This window comes from Pyrgilauda ruficollis, unplaced genomic scaffold (assembly GCF_017590135.1).
Source record: "Pyrgilauda ruficollis isolate IOZ18807 unplaced genomic scaffold, ASM1759013v1 scaffold24, whole genome shotgun sequence".
Lineage (NCBI taxonomy): Eukaryota > Metazoa > Chordata > Aves > Passeriformes > Passeridae > Pyrgilauda > Pyrgilauda ruficollis.
The window spans coordinates 15,953,825-15,978,615 of record NW_024523648.1 but is presented as its reverse complement, the minus strand read 5'-3'; the positions used below and the strand labels follow the sequence as shown (position 1 = coordinate 15,978,615).

The 24,791-nt window shown below is 38.2% G+C and overlaps 1 protein-coding gene across 2 annotated transcripts in view; it reads right to left on the bottom strand.

Annotated features, from left to right (window-relative positions):
- Positions 1-24,791, bottom strand: part of LOC121354808 (utrophin-like) — a 256,297-nt gene that overhangs the window by 101,538 nt on the left and 129,968 nt on the right. For both annotated transcript variants that reach the window (XM_041469722.1, XM_041469723.1), the window contains exons 40-41: positions 17,530-17,702; positions 12,029-12,185 (exon numbers count right to left, since the gene is read on the bottom strand). In XM_041469722.1, the coding sequence (XP_041325656.1) occupies positions 12,029-12,185; positions 17,530-17,702 (330 nt within the window). The remainder of the gene's footprint in view (positions 1-12,028; positions 12,186-17,529; positions 17,703-24,791) is intronic.

The window sequence follows — 24,791 nt, the reverse complement described above, 5'->3', positions numbered from 1 at the left end:
TTAAATTGTCAAAGCCATTTAAATAAAGGTGAAAACATGCAAATGCAGCAAGACACCTACATACTGCTCTCTTTCCCCAGAAACCTTAGTGAAAAGAGTATACCATAAACACAGATTTTTTTAAAAAAGTAAAAGAACTTATTTCTTTTATTTAGTTAATTTATATTGTATTTAGCAATAGGGTGCACTACCTTCAGTGTTTTTAACTCTGAAGTCATTGTTTTCTTAGAAACCTCTTCACATTTTTCTGCAAGTATAAACAAAATGTAGTAAGCATGCTTACTTGCAGTATGTTGAGATTTCTTAGGCCACACACATCATCTTGGTACCCAAGCTGTTTTTCCAGAACAGCATTAATAATGTGATTCACATCTGACCTGTGTCTGTTTAGTTTTCTCTCTAGCAACAAAAGTACCTTTGTTTTTACAACACCATTGGGGGGGGGGGGGGGGGGGGGGGGGGGGGGGGGGTGTGTTTGTTTATTTTATATACTGTGTTGTGCTTACAACTAGCCACTCCTTCATAGATCTAGCATTAAGATAATATCTTTTTCTTTCTCTTCTGGTGCTTCTGCACCAGCACCACACAAAGCATAAGTAGGAAGACACAGGTGAAAAAAGGGTTTGAGAAACTGTAGCCAAGCACCCATGCTCGCTGGACTAAGGATCTTGTAGCAGCCAGAAATGTCAGAAGGCATTATCTGCATGATCATACAGAAGAATACAAGATCACCAGAAAATCATCCCAAATGAGGTTGACCTATTGAAAAGGAGTAATTTCAACCAGGCATGACTTCTTTGCAAGCAGTCTGTGTTTTAGCCAAAGCCTGGGGACTTGTTTCTGTCTCAAGGACTGAGGCTTCTGAAAGCCTCCCTACCTAGGGATGTGATGGCAGGCACTGACCACAGCGCTGATGTCAGCATCAAATACTGCTCAGTATCTCTCTGCTACAAAACTTGAGATTGAAAAATCACATGCACAGGATAAAATTAGCAGATACCATTGAAATTTACCTAAAAATTACACCCTCCCCCTCCCTTGCATTTATATGATGATAAAAACATTTTCACAATTAGTCTTCCCTCTCTTTTCAGGGCATCAAAATGTTATCCTGTCAGCATTTTGTTCTGTTGGAGGGTTTCTTCCCTGGTTTGAACCTTATCCCTTCAAGGTAGTGAATGCTTACATAAAATTCTAGCCTCTCTCTTCTGAGGCAGATCCATCACTCAAAAAGAAGATGGAACCACAAAAGAGAAAGTGTACAAATAGCTGTTATTTAAAAATAGAAAGAAACAAGATGGACTTCATATCAGATTGATTCCAAGGAAAATAAATATAGACTGTATAAAATCTAGAAGAAGGTGAAAAGAACTTTTAGATGACCTACAGTAATATATAACAGAAAAGTGATGTATTTATTCCAGTAATTTCTTTAAAACTATCTAATTTACTATTCTTTCTTCTATTACTGCTAATATTAAATTCTTGCTGACCTGTTATACTGGCTTAATGAAAAATACACTAATAAAAGTAATTATTGGATTCAATCATTCAAGCCTCTGTTGGTACTGAAAATTTTAATTTAGACCCAAGTAACTCACACAGTTATAAAGTATGCATTTTTTAATGACTGTTTATAAAATCATCAGCATAGTCCTTTCATTAATCACAATATTTTACTTTATATTTTAAAAATTCTTCAAGCATGTAAGTTGCAATCCAGCTGTTTCAAGGGAGAGGAAGTCTGCAAGTTTTTTAAAAATCTGTTCTATTGCCTATATTAGGACTTTTAGACTAAAAATTCCTTAGTAACATAGAATGCATAAAATTCAGTCCGACTTCAAACAAAAGGGAAAATAAATGTATCAAAACATTTTAATGATTTATGGCTTTGGTTTATTCTCTCTTAAGCTTCTAAATATTGTTTGCAAACACAAAATTGCTGACACAATATTATAAAACTGACTAGGAAATATCATTGGCGCATTGTGTTATACCATCAAACATTGGCATAGATATTTTTTTACCTCCATTTACACATTCATTTAACAAGAAAGTCTAAAAGATTAAAATCCTATCATAGAATACATGAACTACCATTAGCAGCAATTATTAAGTTCTTTGAGAACATCTTTGATATGTTCTCTCTCACCACAGACTGAGACACCTGTTCATTTAAGAAACAGCCCCCAGTGGCTACAAGTTCAGAAGAACTATTCAGCTTCCCATATCCCCTCAAAATCTGTCCTACAGAGAAACAGGATAGAGGTGATGCCTTGTCAAGGCTGACCTAGAACAGAGGCTAGACAGAGTGAAAGAATAAAGTAGGCATTTATTAGAAGGCCTTAGTGGATACGCCTTGGGCAATACAAGAGCCCAGCCAGGGCTGCACCCAAGATGAACCATAATGGTCACAAAATGGATATCAGTCACAAGGTCTCTCACTTTTATAAGCTCTGGTCCATTAGCATATTGGAGCTGATTGTCCAATTATAGCTTTAGCTTAGGAAGTCCCATCCTTCTTGTTTTTCTCTCTTCAGTCCACTGTTGTTCATGCTCTTGGGCCTGAGATTTGGATTAGCTGTCCTTGGTTCCCAGTTAGGGAAGGAATTGTTTTGTGTAGCTACCCTGTGAAGAGAGCTTACTATCCCTTAATATGAAGCTCAGAACTACACAGCAAAGCAGTGCAGAATCTGAAAAACATAAAGGCTAAAACCTGAGGCATCACAGGGATAACCAACAGCAGCCACCTAACAGCACAGTCATGTGTCAGTAATAGCATGGCATCTCAGACTATCAAAAACTAGAGTTCATGCTGATCTTCATTCACTGCAGAACCAGAAAAGGCTGCTCACGTCACAGAAGTTACTGCATTTGTATTGTCTATCTAGCAGAGCAGCCTACGAAGTTTGACATCCAGTTAATATATAGTGCTTGAAACCACTTTAGGACACAGTAGCTTCACTACTAGCACTGACATAATGCTCCATTGTCATTAAGCAACAAGATAGAAGAGACCCTTGAGAAAACTTACGTTTTGTACAGGATGCTTTTAAAGTGTCCTCACACACTACAGGGGAATAAATTATAAGATGACCAACCAAGCATGTAAAATAACTCATTAGTAGTCCAAGTGTGAGGACAACACAGCAATCCTTCCAGAAAGAGGTGCCTAAAGAGCCACCCCAAAGCCGGGAGGTCCAAAGCCAAGGTTCCAAAAGGAACCCAACCCTCACAACCAACAGTCACTTTGTCAAGCAAATATTTTCTATCTTAAATTACACCATGCTTATAAAATTCTGTAACCTATTGACTGAAACAAAGTAATCTCAGTAACTCTAAGGAATGACTGCAGACACTGCAGACCTACCAGGCACAGCACTATATGGAGGAATTGTACCTTAATACTGAAGCTCAGGGTACCCCAAGTCTTCTGATGTGGACAGCTACTGACGGTACTTTAAATGACACGAGGAAAGGTATCATGTTACCGGCCTCACAAGATGAGCATTCAGGTTCCAAATCTGATTAAAAGAAAAAAACCTCCACCTTTCCCCCAAAACAACTAACTCGGGATGAGTCTGTAAGTGGTAAGGACCGCTAGCAGCTCCAGGTGTAGGAGTGGGAGCCCTAGACCCACTGTAATGCCTTTCTGAAGTGCAGCACTGAATTCACTTTTCAGGAAACACATGTTAGCAAAAACATAACATCCAGCAGCTTCCCTAAAAAGAAAGATTGAAATCTTTGAGCATCATTTTAGGTTTAGCACCCTTTGGCGTCCAAAACTGAAAGACCAAAACTTCAGAGAAGAAAACTGCTTCAGTAACATTCCTAAGAATTTTCCAGCTCCACAGACTGGAGGAGAGAAATTCACTGAAATCCAGGTCAGAAGATACAGATGCGTGGTAACTGTCTAGAACAACTATCAGCTATGGTTAAGAGTTCTTGGAAAGAAAACAAAACAGAACAAAATACCTCCTCTGTGATTACCTTGTCCATTAAACCAATACCTACCCTTGCATTCTAAAAATGCAAAAAAAACAAAAATGGGAAAACTAACAGAAAAGTGTAAGAAAAAGCAGAATCCCATCCCCTCCCCTATTTTGAAACCTAGCCTTCAGTCTGTAGAATCTGCATGAAAACAGGAGTGGGTGGCTGCCATGGAAACAAAATTTTTCCGATTTATTGCTGATCTTCCTAGGGTGGATTACTGACTGTAATAACAAGGGATTGAGGATCCTTGAGTTCAGGAGTTAACTGGATTAAATATTCTTCTTCCCTAAGGAGCCTGCCTGCAGCAGCAAGAAGCAGGATCTAGATTAAGATGGTCTTAACAGAAAATAAAGATTCTTCACCAGTCCCTGTCTGCAAATGCAGTAAGTTTCAGGAGAATTTAAAAGTGGGTAACAGCCTCTCTCTTACTGCATATTTAAGAAGTGCATCATAAACTAATGCATCTGTTCAGTTTCTCCAAAACAGTGATGCATAGGGGACTCTGCCCACTGAGAACTCAAGACGAAAGAAAATAAATCTCTCTCATGTTTGCACAAAATTCATACGGAAAAGTGACAGTTACATAAAAAGGTTCTTAAGATTTGCATTAATCCTTACAAGCTCCACTCCACACCTTGAGTGACAAGTGAACAGCATTGTTAAATAGACTAAGTTTCTTCTTAGTGGTCCAGTTTATCAAAGCAGATCACAGAGAAATCAAGGAAACTTGAGCTGGTTTTATTGACTATACAGAAAGAACCTCAACTCAAATTGGTGTGAAAATGAGAAATGCATGAGTAGGACAAACAGTTTTCATCTCTAATACAGGCTACGAAAGCATCTGAAAAAAATATGGCAGTGGATCCTGTATTATTGTGGCCCTCCAGCAGCACTCCCCAGTTGAAAAAACAGATTCACTGTGACTGTGCCAGTGTTTTTTCCTGGCTCTCTGCCTTTGGAAAAACAGACCTCAGCAAAAAACAATATTTGCATTCAGAGAACTGTCCTGTCTCATTTCCTCACACCATCCCATCTCTGAGATCCAGTGAGGCAGCTCATCTGGTGACTATCTTTCTTTAGGTTTCAGGAGGTACCCAGCATTTGTAAATGCAATTCAAATACCAACTGATCTTAGAAAAAGCATACACAAATCTAAATCCATGAGCATTTTTCTGAGCAGTTACAGCTTAGAAAAAAAGGTCTTGGGAGTTTCATTGCCAGGTCCCAGAAATAATTTGCTTAATATGCCACTGCAACCAAAAAACTAGTCAACAAAACATTGAGCACCCTCAGAAATGACAAAACAAAAAGCCACGGTTCTATTACAGTATCAAACATTGCATTGGTGCAGCTGCATCCAAAGTATCAAATGCAATAGCAGTCACTTTAGCTCCCTAAGGATATAGTAGAGTCAGAAGAACACAGCAAGATGAACAACACAGGTACCTAAGAGAATAGAGTGGCTGTCTTATGGGTGGAGATTAAAAATCAGTCACTAATATGCTGGTGCTCCATCACCTTCCCTGGCTGTGCTCACGGCTCACCCCTGAAGGTCAGGCCACAGCCAGTCACGGTATTGCAGCTCAAGACACAGGAGTGAAACAGATGTCTGGTACATTCCAGTGAATCAAGATGTTACAAGATGTCATTACTTGTAGATGGGCTACTACTAACAATGATGGAGCTGGAGTGGTCTTTTGTGAGGTGAAATAAAAAGATACCACAGAAACAGGCAGCCTTTTAAGGACAAAGAGAAAGGCTGATTGCTGTGCTGTTTCTGCAATATAAGCCTAATTTATGACACAGACATTCTCCTCCACGGCAATGTCAGAATGACCTCTTAGATATTTGAGGATATCTACAAATCTTCCTTTATTCAGTGGTTTGAAAAAGACCCAGTGAGGTCCTAAAAATTTATGTGGGAGTCTTTGATTAAAACAAATGAGACAATGGTTCCTCAGGAAAGAGCAGCATGAGCTGTATATATCAAAATGGTATTATGAAAAAGGCAACCCCACAGAAATGTTTCATTTATTGTACTGGAAAAGTGTTTATGAATTGTTTTTTTTCCACAGTAAGATAACCTGCTTTACCCTGCATTAGTGACAGAATAATTTGTTCTTTCATTATCCAGATTATTTATTATTTTAAGTACTGATCCGTTGCAACTTTCCTGACTTATCGCAAGACAACCACACTTCTGGGAACAAGATGAAATACAGCCAGGAGAAACTATTTTTTTTGTCAAAGTTAAAAATACGCTGCACTGGCATCATAATTTAACACTTAATTCTTTGTCCCATGCTTTTGTTCACACATCATTCTTCTGGAGAAAAAGCCCAGGAGAGCAATGACACACACCTGAATCATTCACGCAACGCACGAATCAGTTTAAGTAAATCCTTAGTGAGCAATGGATTTAAGTCTGTCCACTTGAGAATCTTCCTCTCCTGTAACAAAATATTCTCACCCACTATTTCCACTTCTTCCTCCTAAACACACCACAAAGAAAAGTCTCGGTAAAGATTAATGAGTTGTACTGTCCTTGAGCAGTACAATAGTTTTTTTTCACCAATAATCAACATTCAGGACTCTCAAATATGCAAAATTTCAAGAGTTCTTAAAAAACTCTTATCTCTTACAAATTTACTTAAAGAGCTCTCATACCCCTCAGTAATGCTGATAGACTGCTGGGAAGGCTACTCCCCTTCTTGCTAGAGCGTGTAGTTTTTGAAACCACATCCTGACTTTAAGGAGCCACTTCAGAGCAAGCACATCTTGCTCAAGCTCCTGCTTCCATCACATCCTTGTCCATCAGACCAAGTTACAGCTCTTCCTGTAAGCAAAAGGCTGTATTGCTTTTCCACTTCCAACTATGGACCACTTAATTCTTCTTTCTTATCCCCTCATAGCTCACACTGTAGTCAAAATTAATGTTTTAGCAACCACCCACTAACTGACCAACCAATTTAGCTGACCACCCCTAAGCAGCAGAGGTTTTGTGTGCCTTGTGTCTTACGTAATGAAATGAGTAACAATTAATAAAGCTTTTTCTAGACTATAAGAGCATAGCCTAAATATACTTATATACAATACTTTAATGTTTCTCTTTTCATTCTTAGATTTAATAATTCCTAACATGGAAGCAAATTTTAATATAGAAAATATACCAGAAAAACAAATCTAGAATAATTAAGTAGGAATTAATTTAAGAATAAGCCCATTGCCCAAAGTCAGACAGACAAACTGAAACAGTGAAGAAAAGTTTAAGGCTAGAAATAGATTTTTTCCTCACAGACTTCTCCCACTGTTTAAGAGAATAACAGAATTACAGGCACCCTGAAGGGATAACAACACACAGAAAGCAGTTTCCAGTTGGCTATGCTACACCTTTCATTAAGTGAAAACAGCTGAGTAAAACAGACTGAAATACTACAACCTTCATTACCTGATTACTTTAACAAAACAAGTCTGGAGCATTAAATACATAGATAGCAACCCCAAAAAGTTTGAAGAGTATCTAAAATATTAATGACCTATCCATAGATATAAAATTATCAATCAAACATTCCCAGGTCCTTTGCCAATTCATTCTGAGCTGAAATGAAGCTAAGTTAAGCATCTCTTTGATCCAAGATGCATGCATTATTTAGCATTAGCTAGACACTTGTTCATTTATGCAGACACATGCCAACAGGATTTATGCAAGAGGATACCCATTTCTGCTTAATTTGAAATGTCCTGGTTCTCTCTCTGGAATCTAAACCACAGTGATTTATAGCTATTAGGGAGTCTTTGTATTTTAGCAAAAGCACACTTTCACTGAGTTTCTTCCACTGGAAGAAACTCTTCCAGTGGAAAAGTGAGATACATAAAGATCTCAGGGCATCTCCAAAGAACAAGGTTTCAGTATCTGTGCTGCCTCCTCTTGTACACATGTCTGACTCTAGGTACTTCTACATGCACAAAACCAGCCCACCGATTTTTCATGGTATTTTGGCAGATTTTCTTTTCTGATATACTAAAATATGCACGTAGAGGTGGATTTTCAAGGGATAGAGGCTGGGAGGAACAGGTTTAGGGTGGTGGTGTTGGTGTTTTTTTGTTTTGGTGAGTTGGTGTGGGGTTTTGTTGCTGGTCTATGCAGCTGATCAAATTTTGCATCACACACATTAAAATCCTAAATAAATATTAATATGGAACACTGGTAAAGAACAGAATGAAAAGGAAACACAAGCTGCTAAGAACTAGCAACAGTGAGAAAGTAAAATTTTGGATGAAAAAATGGCAAACTCTGAAAAGGTAAGTGCCTTCGGTTTCTTTTCCCTATAAACTGTTTCCTGTGTTCCACACTTCTGGAGTGTGAATGTAGACTCAGCTATAAGTACACTCGATATGAACAACTTTTTAGTTCACATACTTTTAAACTTCTTCTCAGTGTCCCAAATTTTCCAGTATTCTTGGGATTTCTTGCTCCACAACCCCTCTTCTAAAGACGAAGAAATTTTGAGAGTAATCAAAATAGGAAATTCATGCACCATTGTTTAAGTTTCCTCTTGTCCTGCCCCCTGCAATGCACAGAGCAACACTAAACACCCAGACTGGATGTGCTCATTGATAGACTGAGCATTTAGTATGTGATGAACTTCTAGCCGATGGAAGTTTGGCTGAACAACACAAAAAAAGAGTCAAAAAATTATAAACATTTGCCACATCCTGAAAGATTTCTGTTAACCTGGGAAATATAGACTAAATCTGTAGCCCCAATTCAACCTACTAACAGTGCTCTGTGTAATGTTTGCTTTTAAAACACAGAAGAATGAGAGATATCTAAAACAAAAACAAGTTTAAAAATCAAACAGAAAACCAGTTATTTCCTCCTGTCCAAAAACACCTCAGTAGCACCCAAACAATGTGAGCCAACCCAACTGTCACATAATACTGTACTTATCTATCTGGCACTGCTGAAGCCAAGCACTGAGGGAGGGAGATACTAACAGAGGTCTATAAAATAATGCCATTAAGTTGAAGCAAAGAATTCATCCCCTCTACCTGAGGGGGAAAAAAAGTAGGTTAATAAAAACAAGAATTATTGAGTAACTAGAGGCAAAAAATAATGCTAATACAACAGAACTCAGAAACATAAAGGAAAGGATATGGGATTGTCATGAGGGCACATCTTACAGAGCTGAGCCACTATTTTACCACTTACATTTTGAAGTGCCAGGAAGGACAAGATCAGGCAAGCAAGCTGAAAATTGGAGAAAATGGGTCACAGTGTAGTGGAGACAAAGTGAGGTATTGAACTGCTCAATTTGCATGAAGACAACTTAAAATCTACACTCAGGTATGAAACTAAAGGAAAGAGGAGAGCAGAGACACACAGACAGACCTGGGAGAACCTTTTCAAGGTGAGCTGATGTGGTGCTGCAGAAATTCAACAAGGGATCATAAAAAAACCCCTTTGATCAAAAGTAAATCTTAAAAATGAAATGTTCAGGAGGTTTAACACTTGAAGAAGCATGGGTAAAGAAACATTTTAAAAAGTACCAGTACAGCTGGTGATGAGAAGTGGAATAAAGGGACTATCCTTTGGAACTAGAGAAATCAAGTCATATCTCTGCAATATTCATCTGACACAGTTACACCTCAAACCTGAAACACTGAAAACTCCCAGCTTAACAGGATATTCTAAATGTAACACCTTAAAGGCAAAGCAAATGACACCAGCCAGAATTACGCACGCTACAAGGCACAGAGTAACCAACAACATGGAATTACATAAAGTTGACAAAAAATCCACTGAATGGGCAGTTTTGGCATATTAATTTGAAAAGAAAAAAAATATCATAGGAATAAAACTTGTGCTCCTCAACCAAGGACACTTCATCCAGCATCCTAAACATACCAATCAATCATTTGACCTTGCTGAGAAATCAGAAGGACTTTTAACAGGTTTGGGCATTTGTTTTGTTGGCTTTTTGTTGTTTGTTTTTTTTTTTCCCTTCAGTTTTCACTTCCTATCTGAAAAAAACACAACTTCTCAGCTTGATCAACTGCAGCTTCAGCAAGGAATGAACAGCTCCTGCTTAGAAACAGTGAAGCATTGCCATGAGAATCAACCCAACAGACAGTTGTGGTTCAGCTCCCCTCCTCTGGCAGTAGCTAATGAGCAAAACTTCAACAGAATGTGAAATGCTGCCTGCTAATAATTGGTATTTGGTATAGCACAGTATCATTACAAAATATATGGGAGTCTCCTGATTCCCCCTAACAAAATAACTGTTTGGAAATAGTAATCCAGACATCATCTAAGAAATATCTGCAAGCGTATAAAGTGCTTTTGCTGGCACAGGTATATAAAAAAATAAAGTGATACTCAGGGTTGCTTTAACTTCATGCTGCTGCAGACCATTAATGCAGTTCATATTAAATACTTGACTCAGGCAACTATATCCAATACTCACTATGACATTGCAAGAAAATTGCCTTTTTGAAAAATGAAAGAATAATCTCCAAAAGCTCCCGAATGCACTCAGTAGAGTTTTAACCTTGACACATAACAAAATGTCAGTTATTCTTTAAACATAAGGGCAAGGATTAAACAACCCAGAGGTGCTCTCTCCTTCATACTGTTGCAGTTCACTAGTGCTCCAAATGAACCATCCAGCACCATTACTACTAAACTTTTCCACTTCAGAATAAAGCCCCAGTTTTATTAATCAATTTGCATTCTTCAGATGAGAGGCACTTACTATCATGCACATACTGTAATCTACACAAGGCACAAACAAGCCTTTAGAAAACGACCTGTAGACGTCCACCACCTTCCAATGACCTCCTTCAAAATCATACTTGGCTCTGTTTCAGCCTTTTATTGCTCTTTGGCACTAGTAATCCAGCATTTGATCATTATAAAAAGAATCAAAGCAGATGTGCCTACAAACAGAGCACAATGCTTTAAGTGCATTAGGAAGAGATGAACTCTCAAGAAACAAAGTTCCTGAGTTTATGCTAATAAATTTACTTTAAACTACTAAATTAAGAAGAAATGTATGCAGATTTCCTTAAGCACTTCTATTTTGGAGTGAAGATGCAAAAGTGCTGCTCATGACAAACTACATTTTCTGTACTTCCCCACAGTATTCCAAGTATTTCTGTATTAGTAAGTTTTTCCAAACTCAAATTTTGCCTTCACCAACCACCACAGCAGAAAAGACACCAGTGTAGTTGGCAGAGGGGAACATATTTATCATGCAATTAACTATATAAAGCTGCATTGTGCTCTTTCCCTGTTTATACCATACAGATCAACAAATGAGATGGAACCAATTTACTAGATTGAATTTTTCCAATGGCAAAACCATCTTCCCTTGATTACCGATCAGAGATGGCAAGATAGACTCTACATGCATGAATGAAGAAATGCAGATGCAAGTCACTTTTTTATTGTCAAGAACTAATTAGGAATTAATAGTCTATCATGTACCAACCAGAACAGGACAAGCAAAACCAGAAAACTAGAACAGCGTGCTACAGTTACAACAGTACAAGGCACAGAAAAATTTGAGTTCTTTAAAATAGTTTTGAGTCATCTTTGCAGTGTAAATGTGCATGGGTAGGAGGCTTCTATCACTGGTGAGTTTAGTAACATGTAGAAAGGCACTGTTCACAATTTTACTGAATTTACATTAATCTTTGCTTTCATGATTCTTGGTCACTGCCTACTTTTGCATACCTTCCCTAACTTTTAGAGTAAAATTACAGTTTCACCCATCAGGATTCCAAAAATATCAAAGAGCAGTAAAGAAAAAAAGTGTTTAGACTGAACATATGTCTCAAAAATTCTTTAGATAAAATTTTATAGCATATCTTAGTTGCACTTTACTGGGCAAGGCGTGTAAGAAAAATGGGTGGAGACCTAGAGCTTTTTTATAGAAATTAGTCATTAGGAAGCATTCATCATTTCCCTGTACAAATATTTGCTTCATTCTGTAATTCACAGTAGCATATCCATAAAACTTAAGCAACTTACTCTGCAGTGGTCATACTGCTGCTGTAAGGTTGGAACATCCCCTCCAACAGGCATTTGTTTTTTCAGTTCCTCATCTTTTGCATTCAGCCATTTGATTAACTCTTCCAGGGATGTCAGCAATCTGTTCCATTTCTCTGCACTGGCCTCCAAGTGAGCCCTGTGAGAAAGCATAACAGCATCTTTAAAGCCCTGAATGGCAAAACCAGCATGGGAAAACAAAATTACTCCATCAGTAAGATGAGAATGTTTCAAGTGTTTAACTGCAAAGCAACTTTGTGTTAAAAAAAAAAAAAATCTCTTTCAGAACACTTTGCACAGCAAATCGAAATAAACAGAGGAGAAACAGGGGAACACAGACAAATACGTCCCTGATGATTTAATTAATCTAAAACCTTGAACACTGCATGTCTAAGCAACATAAAAAATTCCTGTGTTTTGTTGTGACTCCACCACTGTTGTGCAACAAGCACAAGCATCATTTTGTGAGCTAAAGCACTGCAAAACAGAACTCTTTCACGCCAGGACCTTGACTATCCAGAAGCAAAATCCCTTGTGTTCTACCAGTAGTTATCAACAGCAAATTGCCTGTCTGCTGAACATATCAGTCAGTGACACAGGTTACTTAATAAATCATCGTTCATCGATTTTGAGTTGCTAGACAATTAACACAGTGAATCTGTTCCTCACTTCAATTCACAAATAAAAAAGTCAAACTCCAAATATCTTTTCCTATAATTGTCAGAAATACCTTGACTTCATGTCTTCTCCCTGCAGTACCTAAAAGAGGCATAGAAATCTTCAACAGGGACCAGCTACCCCTCTTATGTAATGGTATAATTCAAGCATGTACCTAATTTATATCAGCAACAAGAAAGTTTCTTTCTTCACACAGATGGGGGGAGTAGAGCTGAATGATTTTCAGTCTGACAGCAGTTCTGCAAGTTTCTCCCCTGCTTCTGCAGGATGAACAAAGTAAACTCTATTATCTTTCTTTATTTGCACATTGTTGATTTGGTTTTTTTTGTTGTTTTTTTATTTTTTATTCACTGTGACTCACACTAGAAACTCTCACCTGGCTTGTCTTGTATTATCTTTTCAGATGGCATTGGAGTGAATGTTTGAGGCTGATACAGCAACATGTAGATTGAAGAGATGATGTGCTGCAAGGTTAACTCCGACACAAGCTCAGGTTTGGCCACACTGAGACTTGCCAGCAATACACTGGATAGGTGTATCAATACAGGATAGGTGAATCAATAAAGTAGTCAAGTAAAAGTATATAAAGAAGGAAATACAAAGAAAAAAAAATGCACATTTCTGAAAAGGATAGGCCAAGTACCTTTAGGAAGAGGAACCTATTCACCACTCTTGTGAAGGAAAGCACTTAGGTAACTACTTGGGAAAAATTATGAAATATAAGTAGTTGCCAGAAGCGACATTTTATTGCCTACAGTTTTGTGTGTTATGGTTTCTACTGTCCCTAATTACTCTCACTGATACCTTTATCTCAACACTGAATTGCAACAAGCTGCTAGCAGCTCAGGCCTAAACAGCAGAGTCAGCATCCCACCCTGCACTGAAGCACAAGCAAGCTGCTGTGCTAGCCTTGGTGTGCAGGCCAGCAGCTTCTGAGTGGAATGTATTGTCTCCACTCTCCTGGAATTTTTTCAGGTACTCAGAACTGGCCCTTCTTTCTTGAAGTGAAAACAGAGTTATATTTCTTACTAATCAGGCAGAAGAGAGACATTGCCCTCTCATCTAAGCCAAGGCAGCCCACATTTGAACTTACAGTGTTGCCATTAGACTCTGATTGATTAAAAAATATAGATATGTCTTTGAGAATTTCTAGTAGCAACTACAATAAAAATGTTCAGATTTGTAGCTTTCTGTACATTTGATAGTGAAATCTCTATTCATCATGACTTATTACAGTTTTTAGCATATATAAGCAACTCTCACCTCTCAAAACTGGCATTCTATGAGGCTTCAAGATTCTGCTCTAATTATTTAGTGGAATTCTTGTATGCAAAATAAATTGGAGCTTTGTAAGGAGGGGAAAAACTCCTGTAACTAAATAAAGGATGATTTAAGGGTGATTCACCACTTTGTAACATACAATGTAATAATATTAATAGTAGAACAACTAATCTGATATTAATGTGAATGATATTGAATATATCACAGGATTAAATGCATTGTAATTCACCACTTAGTACTTGTGTGCAGGCCAATAAATGTCAATACCAAAAATAACACTAGCAAGCACATACTCAAGCACAAATTAATCCTGCAGAGGTAGAGCAGTAAGGGGAGGAGAGGAAAAGGACCACACCAGCAGGGACTTCAAAATTTTTCACCAAGCACAAAGTGACCTAACCTCCCAAAGAAAGACATTAAAAAGGGAAAAAATACACAGGGAAAAACTCATCACATCAGCCCAGATTTTTCCAAAATACTATCCTTTTAATCTTATCAAAAGCAATATTGAAAATGAAAGCAAGAAGCAGCAGCTGAAGAGCAGACACAAGCATTCAATTCTCCTGGGGAGGAAAGAAACACACATTCAGTAAATCCCATTCAAAGCAAATGCCACACAGGAGCAAGAGAGTCAAGATATGCTTTAAATTGCATTTCATTGTAAAACTTCAGTATCATGTTTACATGTGCCATACAGACATTATCAGAGACAGAAGAAAAACTATGCAGAGTCCTGAAATGTTTCTTGGGCTTTTCTGTTCTCTCTCTCAGGATTTCTGGCCTTTGTTTTGGAATTTGTACTCTACTGATAAACAACCTGCAAACAAAGCTTCAGGTGTTTGTGCTCATGTGCCAAATGAATTAGCAAACTCAGGGATTTACTAGGTCAAGTGATGCCTTAAGAATCTGCTCTGATCAAAATAGAGGTCTGTTATAGATGATTGTTTCTGAGCATGAGTTGGAGCACAAATATTTACCAGCAGCAACCACCTGGTATGCAAAAGCATAAGGGAATCCTGGATGAACCTGAAGAACACAGATGCTCCCATCCAGCTGACCAGACTGAGAGGAACCCTCCCTCCCCCTTCCCATGCTGAATAAAATCATCGAGAAAACAGCAACTCTGACACAACTCCTCTTCTGTTGACCCTGAGAGGCTCTCTTCACAGCTGGAGACCTCCTCAGCTTTTGATTCTGCTATGGAGGTAGCATTTTTCCTGCTGAGTGACAAGGGAACACACGGAATAAAAAAAGATTGGTGGGTGGTCTAAATATAGAGAAACAGAGAAAAGAGAAACTCCTATTCCCTTTCTCCCATACTTTTACATCTACCCTCCCCCAAACACTAACATCCTCACACCTCCTGCCCCAGGAGAAAAGAATCTCCCCTAAATATTTGGCTTTAAAAGGCAGACCCCCACAAGTCTGCAGCATTGTTTTCTTCCTGGGAATAAAATAAAAGAGGAAAAGAAAGAAGCCTAAGTCTACAATTTCAATGAGAGAGGTGCAGCATCATAGAAACTCCAAGTACAGGTTTAAGCAGCTTCCGTGCATTTAAAAATATGTCAGAACAGCACTGTTTTTCCAGTTTGGAACTTCCTTTAGTTACAGTTGCAAAGAAGTAAACTCAACACAGTGACTAGCAACATCAGCTCTGAGGACTGAAGTAATGAGAAAAACTCATGCTGTCTCTCTTTCGGAGAGCAGTACTTTCAGCAATTAAAAATCAGAATAATTGGAGTGTACACATACCTGAAAATATTTTAAAAAGCTTAGACTTTCATTTAGAAGCACTATGCCAAGCTAAAACCCATTATGAAACAATCAGCTTTTTCATTCTTCAGTCCTAGCATCTAAAAGTTACATGTTGTTCTCACTAGAGTAATCCATACAATTTTGCTTTCCAATTCATCCTTGTAAAAAGACACACCAAGAAAGCAAAAATTGAAGGCAAACAGACTTCTGTGCTTTGTTACTCCCCTATGAAGGCTTCCAGGACTCTTGCACAAGTTAGAAAAGTGAACTGCAATCGAAGAGCAGAGCAAAATACATGAACTCAGAAATACTATGCTCTTTTCAGTAGTGACTGAGATTTGAAAGGTCAATTTACTTTTCTTACATTTGCACCAGTATTCTCTGTTTTGCCTATCTTACACTTTGATCTCCAGTGACATGTGGCTCTGCAGCACAGCAGGTACCAGCAGAGCAACATTAACGCTGCCCAATGGGATACACATGCCATGTATATGAAGAACAGAAAAGATGGGTCTGTATTCAGAAAATGTATTCCCAATTTCTGAGCACAGACTGCACAATGAGTCTTTCTGTATTACAGCCTTGGAACTCATAGCTGTACAGGATAAGTGGCTTGAAGACCCTTTTTCATGGCCATCCATTTCTCCCAAATTATGACCAAGCCCAGGAATGGCCAAGCAGCCCAGTGGTTCTTGCTAGGACTCCACAACTGATAAGCTATTACTTTAAGAGTATGCTGTTGTCTTTCTCTCACATGGACTTGTGAACAGAGCTCATACAACTCAAGTCCAACAACTCTTGCATTAAATTGCCTATGTGATGGAGTCAGTCTCTGCAAGCCCCCACACCCAACTGCTTGGTTCTTTGGGTTCAAGTTCTTCAAGGGCTTTCAAGGAGCTGATTTAACAGTTTCATTTGACTGTTTAGAAGGTTGGTGATGGGATAAGTGGACATAAAAAGTAAATATGACATTTTCCCGTCTATTTCACTCATTCAAACTCTTGTGCCTGAATTTCAAGGTTGGCTCATTTTCCTGGCCTTTGGAATATTCATATGAATGTTTAACATTGTTTTAAAAGAACAGTTTTCTCAAACCAACAAGGAAGTGCTTGCAATTAAAAGCTCTAGAAATTATTCTCTATGTAATTAATTTTCATGTAGAATTCAATTCAATAATGAATATGACAGTATCTATTTCAAAAGTGGCATCACAAAGATTTAACAATTATCACACTTGAGCTTGGCACAGATAGGGTCAAAAAACTATAAAATGCATTCCTTGATTAACAAGTACTTTAAAAAATTTCTCAATTGAATAACAGCAACTGAATTATTAATTTGAATTAATAATTCAAAACCAATTAAATGGATCAAGATACTTAAGATACAAGTTTTATTAACTTGGTAATCTCAAACCAAAAAATTTGTAAAAACAAAACCATGAACAAACTCCTGATTTCTCCTCAAAGTCATGGCAGATTTGCAAAATTGTTTCACAGACACTGCCATTGATTTTCAATAAGGAAAGACTCAATGCACTTTCTGGAAATTTTGGTACAAGGTCAGCAAGTTATAAATGTGATGCTCTGAAGAGAAAACAAGTAGCTAAGACTACCTGGGGAAAAAGTTCACCAAGTTTTTATATTTCCACTCAGAGGTCCTTCATGAAAGGAAACAGACAGATCATTTCAATGCTGAGGTCATATTTGTCAAGCCACTTAGAAGAAAGGAACTGTGCCCCATCACACCTCGATGTTTTCATTACTCACCTGATGTTAGCTGACTTCGCCTTCAGGTCATTCCAGCGCTGGTTCATGTCATCAAGCCGGTGCTGGAGCAGAGCAGCTTCCTCAGAGTTTCCCAAGGCTTTCACCATTTTCTGTCTGTTTCCATCAATGCTTTTAAAGATGTCATTGTGGGCATCAATCTCAGCTTGGATGTCCTGAAATACCAGCAAGAAAAGTTCAAACATAGCTCTGTAAGTAGAGGAGGGGAGAGGTGACTCTCATGAGTACTCCTAAATACTAGAACAGAGCATGTATTCCAGCCTCCTTGGGTGTCTCTGATAAAAGATGCACAGGAGAAAACCTGCAATCCTCTTAACATCACTACAAAAGGTCTAGCTTTCTTAAGTGTGAGAAAAGGAGTCTGAAAGTCATCCAAGGCTGTGAAAAAGGAAACAGATTTATAAACACCAAGTTCTGTGATGCTGTGTTTTGTAGCACTGAAGGTATCTGCCTCCTGCTCACCCACGCATTTCACACAGCGTGGCATTTGCAAACGCACTAGAACTCATTTCCTCTCCAGAAATTACACCGATTCAGCCTTAGCTATGTCATCTCTTTCTTCTTTGAAACAAAACATTCCAGAAACTTTAAACAGTCTAGTGAAATGCAGCCTTTATCTAGTATTTTAGGTCACACATAATGAAAGCATTTAACTAAAATCTTAACTTTAAAACCCTAAGCTGCAGCTAAATGGTTACAGCAACCAAAAGTCCATTTTTACAATTAAACTACTTTACATTATGGCCTGAATATATGGAGCAGTAGACGTAAAATGGCAGGATGTATTATAATTTGAATTTCATAGAAAATACTGAAAAGAAAAAGAAAAGCTTGTGATTTCCATTCTGTTGATTCATTTCTCCTCCTCTTAGAAATTAAACACATTTTATTCTCTCATCTACCATCTGCCTCAAGAAACCCATTACAGATATTGTCTTCATCTAACTGAGCACAGTATTATTTTTAAAACACATAAAAAGAGCAAACAAAACTTCCTGCACTACTGCCAATGGTTTCTAGTATCCATACATCACATCTATCTATACTCCAATAAAGCAGTGTAAATGTGTTGAAAGCCAGGAGGTGTATTGGCTGTCTCAATAGGATTAATCAACGAAGTTTATGACAGGAACTTGATGCAGATGTAAATAAAATTCTTTTGCAACAGAGGAAATCAAATAACTGAAATTCCTTAAAGGTTTTTATTCTTCCAATCAACTCCTCAGTAATCACCATCTGTTCCCAGAAGCAGAAAAGGAGGGGGCTTTTGTACCTCCCCATCCTAAAGATGTCTTCCTGCTGGCACATATGCAAATGGAAGTGGAAAAAGTAGCCATGAATTTGAGATAGAATGAAAGCTTTCTAGAGCTAGGAAAGAAAACAAAAAAAAAATCAGGATAGAGGTGAAGAAGAGGAGGGAGGAGAGATGGGGCAGTGGGAAAGGAGGTGAGAGATGGAGGGAGGCACTGGTGAAGCTCTGTCTGGCCAGAAGTGCTACTGTGTGACTTTGGACAACTACCTTTATTTGCACTGAGATTCAGTCCTTTAAAGCAGGTTAAAAGACATTTTTTCTGTCTTTGAAACAACCCAATAAAAATCACCATTCTAAACACAGAAACAAAAATGACATTTAAAAGGAAAAAACAAAATGGAATTGTCTGTTGATCAGCCAACCCAAATAAGATGGCAGAGTCACTAGCTGAATTAGATACTTATCTGAAAATATTTGCAGCTCCTGTCCTTACAACTGCAACATGCACGCAGGTGCAGTGAAACCCAGCTCAGTCCCACAGAGCAGGAGATAGAGCCACTGCACAGCAGTTACAATTCTAACTGCAATGAATCTGTGCTACAAAAGCCAGATCATGCAAAATATTTCCCTTTGCCTCTTCAAAGTCACAAATGACAACTTCATCAAAAACAAACTGATCTATAATCTTCTTTCTACAATCACAATATTAACTGTAAACCCATTCATTCTAGAACCTTCATAAAGCATTCTTTGATTTTACTTGAGAGGACAATTCAGCATGCATGCTCAAAAATGTTTCATTCATAATGGGTTTGATTCTTACATTTTCCAGTCATCATGTTACATTGATTAAGGTACAATAAATCTGCCGTTCACATCCTTGAGTCCCATCTGTAATAACCATATTGAGACAAATCAGTTCAAAGAATAAAGTTTCATAATTAACTTCTCTCTCAGTTCTGCTTTCCATTTTCCAGGTGAAAAAACCAACCACTGCCAGCTGATAGATAACCCAACAGGATTGATAAAATTATTGAATGTGAGTTTGTCACAGCCCTCAAAGAAAAGATGGAGAGAAATTCAAATAACATAGCCCACATGAGTGCGTACATGGAAGAAGTAGAGCAGGAAAGTGGGATGTGAAAAATTACTGTCAGCAAGAAATGGGCACAATAAGTTACTTATTCTCCAATAATGATATAAACCATCTGGATTTTTACACAGGTACTGTCTTCTGGATGATGGGCTCCCATCTTATCCTAAGAGTGCTGTAATTGTTAGCAATTGGTAATATGCTCCTTTATTCACCTTGTTATCAAAGTCCTTCAATTCTTATTTGTAAATATGTGGTTGCCCTACCTTAAATTTCTTTCTTCAAAGTGGAAAGGACTCTCATTCTGTAAACCCCCCAATTTATGCTCCTCTTAATCTATTATCTCTCTTTCTCCTGCCTTTTTCTTGATCTTTGATTCTCCATTGTCCTCTATGTGGCAAAAAAAATGGGATGGAAAAAGTTGATTATGCCTGCGCGGGTCCCAGTGAGGATTAACTCTTACTAGAGTAAATTACTAGAGTTAATCCACTTTCAATTTTGCAATATTTTAGAGGAAACTCTAAATATTCCCTTATTATGACATGAAAGCTCCCATATTTACAGTCACGGGGCAACACACTAGAGAATGCAGGAGAAGAGGGAAAAATTCTGTTGCTTTTGCCACATAAAGGGGGGGATACAACTGTGAAACCCCATTACTGCTCTTAGCCCAGTGCTTAAGGGATCTGGGCCAGAGTGGTTTCCCAGTGCATGCGAAACAAATCAAAGGGCAGAGAGATAGAACAAAAACACAACAGAAAACCCCCCCACAAACCTAAAGAAATACACTATAAACAGAAAATGTCTTCTTGCTTTATCAACTATTTTTTGTTAAGGCACTATTATAGAGATGTCATATTTTGCTAATTTTTCAAATATTTATGTGCACTTGGCTGCTAAACGGAATTGATAATTTATTGTATGAGGTCAACATATTTGTTCACATGCAAGTGCTTGCAGGATTAATGCCCTAAATTAAAAGAAAGCTTTTTGACAAAAAAATGATCCTATATATAAATCAAGGTGAAAGCTCCAAAGTTTGAAAGGTAGAAAGGAGAAGAAATAACTAGCTTGGCATTTAGATATGTACTTAACCCTAGTCAGACTATTAAAACTTTGTCGCTTCCTTAAATTCCTTTTAAGTATTGAGCTCAAACTGCTGCCTTTTCCCACTTTGATGTGGTGATTTCAAAATTTTATCTCCATTCTGAATCTTCTCTGACTTCTATGTTTCTCTACCTCTTTACCTTTCTTCCTGCAGAATTCAAGTTTTCATTTTATGTTTGGATTTGATTTTGAACCTTGTCTCCATAATAAAAAAAACTACTTCTTGCTTTAACTCCTACCAAATAAAATCTAAATGATCATGCAATGACAACTGAAGAGCACGTGTCTTTAAAGAATGTAGAAATATATGTGCCACTCGGTAAGGCTGCAGATGGAAATACTGAAAAGGACCCTAAAACAAGTTGCTACTAGAATAGCCCAAAGGCAGACTGGAGTGACGTGCCCAGGGCAAAGGAAGTATATGACAAAGATTGGAACAGAACCCAACTTACAAACCCAACTCAACCAGCTATTAAACTTTTGTCTTTTCTCATGGACTGCAAGGATATGTTAAAAGCAGTTACAGCATTAGACATAATTGTCTTTTGGAAACTATCAATACTTTATAAAAGGCAAGAAACTTCCAAGCCAAACCTACACATGATGTGTCTTTTTTCTAAATTATGAGTCCAGAGGGCCTCTAATTCACTCTGCAACTCTCTAAGCTATTAACAGATTCACTTCTACTCACATTTTTTCAGGTTTTGTCTGTATTGGCAATATACCAGTAAGGACAGTAACACAGGCAAAGTACTTCCCTTTTTATACAGCCCAAATACTTCTGTTGAAGATAAAAACACAACTAATGGAAGAAAACTCCATGGCCAAATTAAAATAGACGAAAAAATGCATTTTAAAATATACAAAGTGTTACTGTATTGAATTCTCATTATTGAAATTTCTGGGGTAATAATGCAAGGATCTAAAACAGGGAAGTTATATTATTTTGTAAGGGAAATAAGTATGCTCCCATATCATTAAAGATTCTTTTATCAATAAACCCTAATCAAATTTTTCTTACGTATAGGACACAAAACTCAACTTAGTCTCTCAAAAGTCAACAGCATTCTGTACCAAATCCTAGCTTCACGGAGGGTTTAAAGGCAGGACTCATCAATGTTTTACTACAAAGTTTTTTGAACCCACTATATACAGCAAAATTCTGGATTACACTCCAATTATTTTTATGTTTATTAGGAAACAGAATTCCACTGTATTTTCATAAACATCTGACCACATATCAGGCATGGCAAGTTATGCCATGCAAACCACATATGGCTTGCAAGAAATGGACATCAGGTACAATGCTGATGCTGTGCAACAAGCCTGGCAGCATTTTGTGTTGGCACACGGAGTGCTACATCCTTTTAATCCCCAGGTACAAGCCGTCTGTTGTATGTGGCTTTCGAACCACATGTTTATCTCAAAAGGAATTAGTAGGCTTAATGTTGATTCTTCATAAATGAAAATCAGCTTGAAAAATTGCATTTTCTCTAGCAAAAGTTACTCCCAGGCCATTTTGCCAGAAGAGTTTTGTACTTCTTGCACCCAATACAGATGATACCTGTGAGTGGAACGGGTGCACAGAACTGCAAATCCCATGAAAATGACTACGCATTGCCTTCACTGACAACGCTCAAGTCAGCAAAGACACAGTTACAGAAATGCTGCATTTGCTTCTTTCAAAGGTCAGGAATAAATGTGATGACTGCTCATCAAAGTACCTGCACAAAAATCTTCCAGCTGGAACAGCTGGAAGAAAAATGTCAGTGCCAACCAAAGGACACAACTGCATGCCACAGACATAACGCCACAGCCAGAACGTTGCTCTTTAAGGTCTCACAGCAAGTAGCAAAGGAATGGACCTTTTTTTTCTTTTTAATAGCACATTGTTTAGTTTATCCTGAACCAAGCACATTTTACCTGCTTCTGCCACCTGCCTCTGGGAACACTGCTGTGGCAGATACTCCTTTTAGCCTCCGCTTCACTTGGAGCTTTTCACTTTCTGATGACTCTCGAAGAAGGAGTAAGAATTAGGGCATGACACAGGTGTATCAAAGTGGCCATTGTGAAAAGGAAACTGGACTTCTATTGGTCTCAGCCTTAAAATGCTGGGGGTAGCTGGGAAAAAGAGATGCTCGGGTAAAAAGAAGGCTATAAAAATCTCACTTCATCCAGGAAGTCTCTCCTCTGATGTCAGAGAACAGTCACGCCTTTAGAAAGGCTCATCCCATCTGCTGTTTCAGAGGCCTGCCTGCAGTAGCCTCTGAAAAGGCTGTTTGTTTGCTGCTGCTAAGCAATCCATTTACAGTGAATTCACATTCAGAAGTAGCTGTATGCATTGAAAACTTTTAGGTAGAATTGCCATTATCTTAAATCCACCAGTGCCAGAAAGTGCATAAAGAGGGACATCAAACCTCTCTCAAGTGTCATACGCAGACCATACTGAGTATCACCACAGCCACTGCAATTAAAGTCTAAGATGAAAGCAATTTGCTGTAGATATGACAAAAATGTATTTACTACTTAAACTCTCAGATATTTCATGAAGAAAACACAGAACCTGTCTGGGACAAAACCCACTTTGGGACATTTTTCAGTTCTAATTTTCAAAGGCTTTTATTACCAAGAGCCTTGTACCAACACATCAAGTTTCCAAAAAGTTCACTTGACTCGCATTCAAGCCTCTTGGATAGTACCATAAGAGGTGACATATGGTGTAGTTAAAGATTCATTTTATCACAAGAATGATGATGCACTTACAGGAAGGCTGAGAACCTGCCTTCAACAGCCTCTGTGGCTCCATTGCATGGCATAGACTCAACATCTGAGAGGCACCAGAAATGTGTTAATACTAATTCCAGCAGTCACATAATTATGAGTGAACAAAGCCAAAGCAGCCCTGCCTACTACAGTGTAATGTGACCCTGTTTTTGCATAGGAAGGGAGTGCCGTGCAAGCTTCTGCAAATGCCATCTGGCTTCTGCATTACGACCACAGTAACAGCACTCATCATTCTCTCTGTAGAACATATATTAATGAATCCAGAGAGCTGAAAGTAGCTTACAAGCCAGGATTGCTGTCATAATGCTGTTTCTCCTGGCAGCGAACACCTCAGGAAGGACAGGATGGGTGTGTGGGGAATCATAAGAGGGACAGATGAAGCAGGGGAGGAGGGGAGCGTGTTTAAAAAAATAGGGAAAAGAAAACTTGCTAAATAAGCACAGACTAAAATTTTTGAGTTTTTGATCAAAGTCTACCAAATAAAACATTCACCTTCTCCAGCACCAAAGTAACCTTTTATGTTGCATTACAAATTTCAGCACAGTAGACAACAAAACTTCACAGCAAGCTTCAAGCTAAAAAATACAGCAGAGCTGTGAGACCTTTAAGTTTTGGTGAGAATTGGTATGATCAATTTCTTTAAGATAAACACTGGCATTCGAAGTCACAGGGGAGGGCTTGGAGTTGGCAAATACCAGGGCTTGTACGATTCATAAAATATTAGAAACACTGGTTAAAAATGTCTCTCTTAATGAAGCCATGAAGCATCTCGAGGTCTGGCACATCTCCTTATCTTTACAGGCTACCACAGCAGCAGCTACAAGAGAAGAGTGAAGGCCAAGTGACAGACTGGGAGCAAGAGAGGAGCCAGTAACCTATACAGTGACGAAGCCAGATCACAAGTGCTTTTACTATTAGTCTTAGCTACTTTTGAAAGAGTCATGCTGGTGGGATCCTGAATAGTGACTGTCTCAAGCATACTTCTCCCTGATAAACAAAACTGGTAAA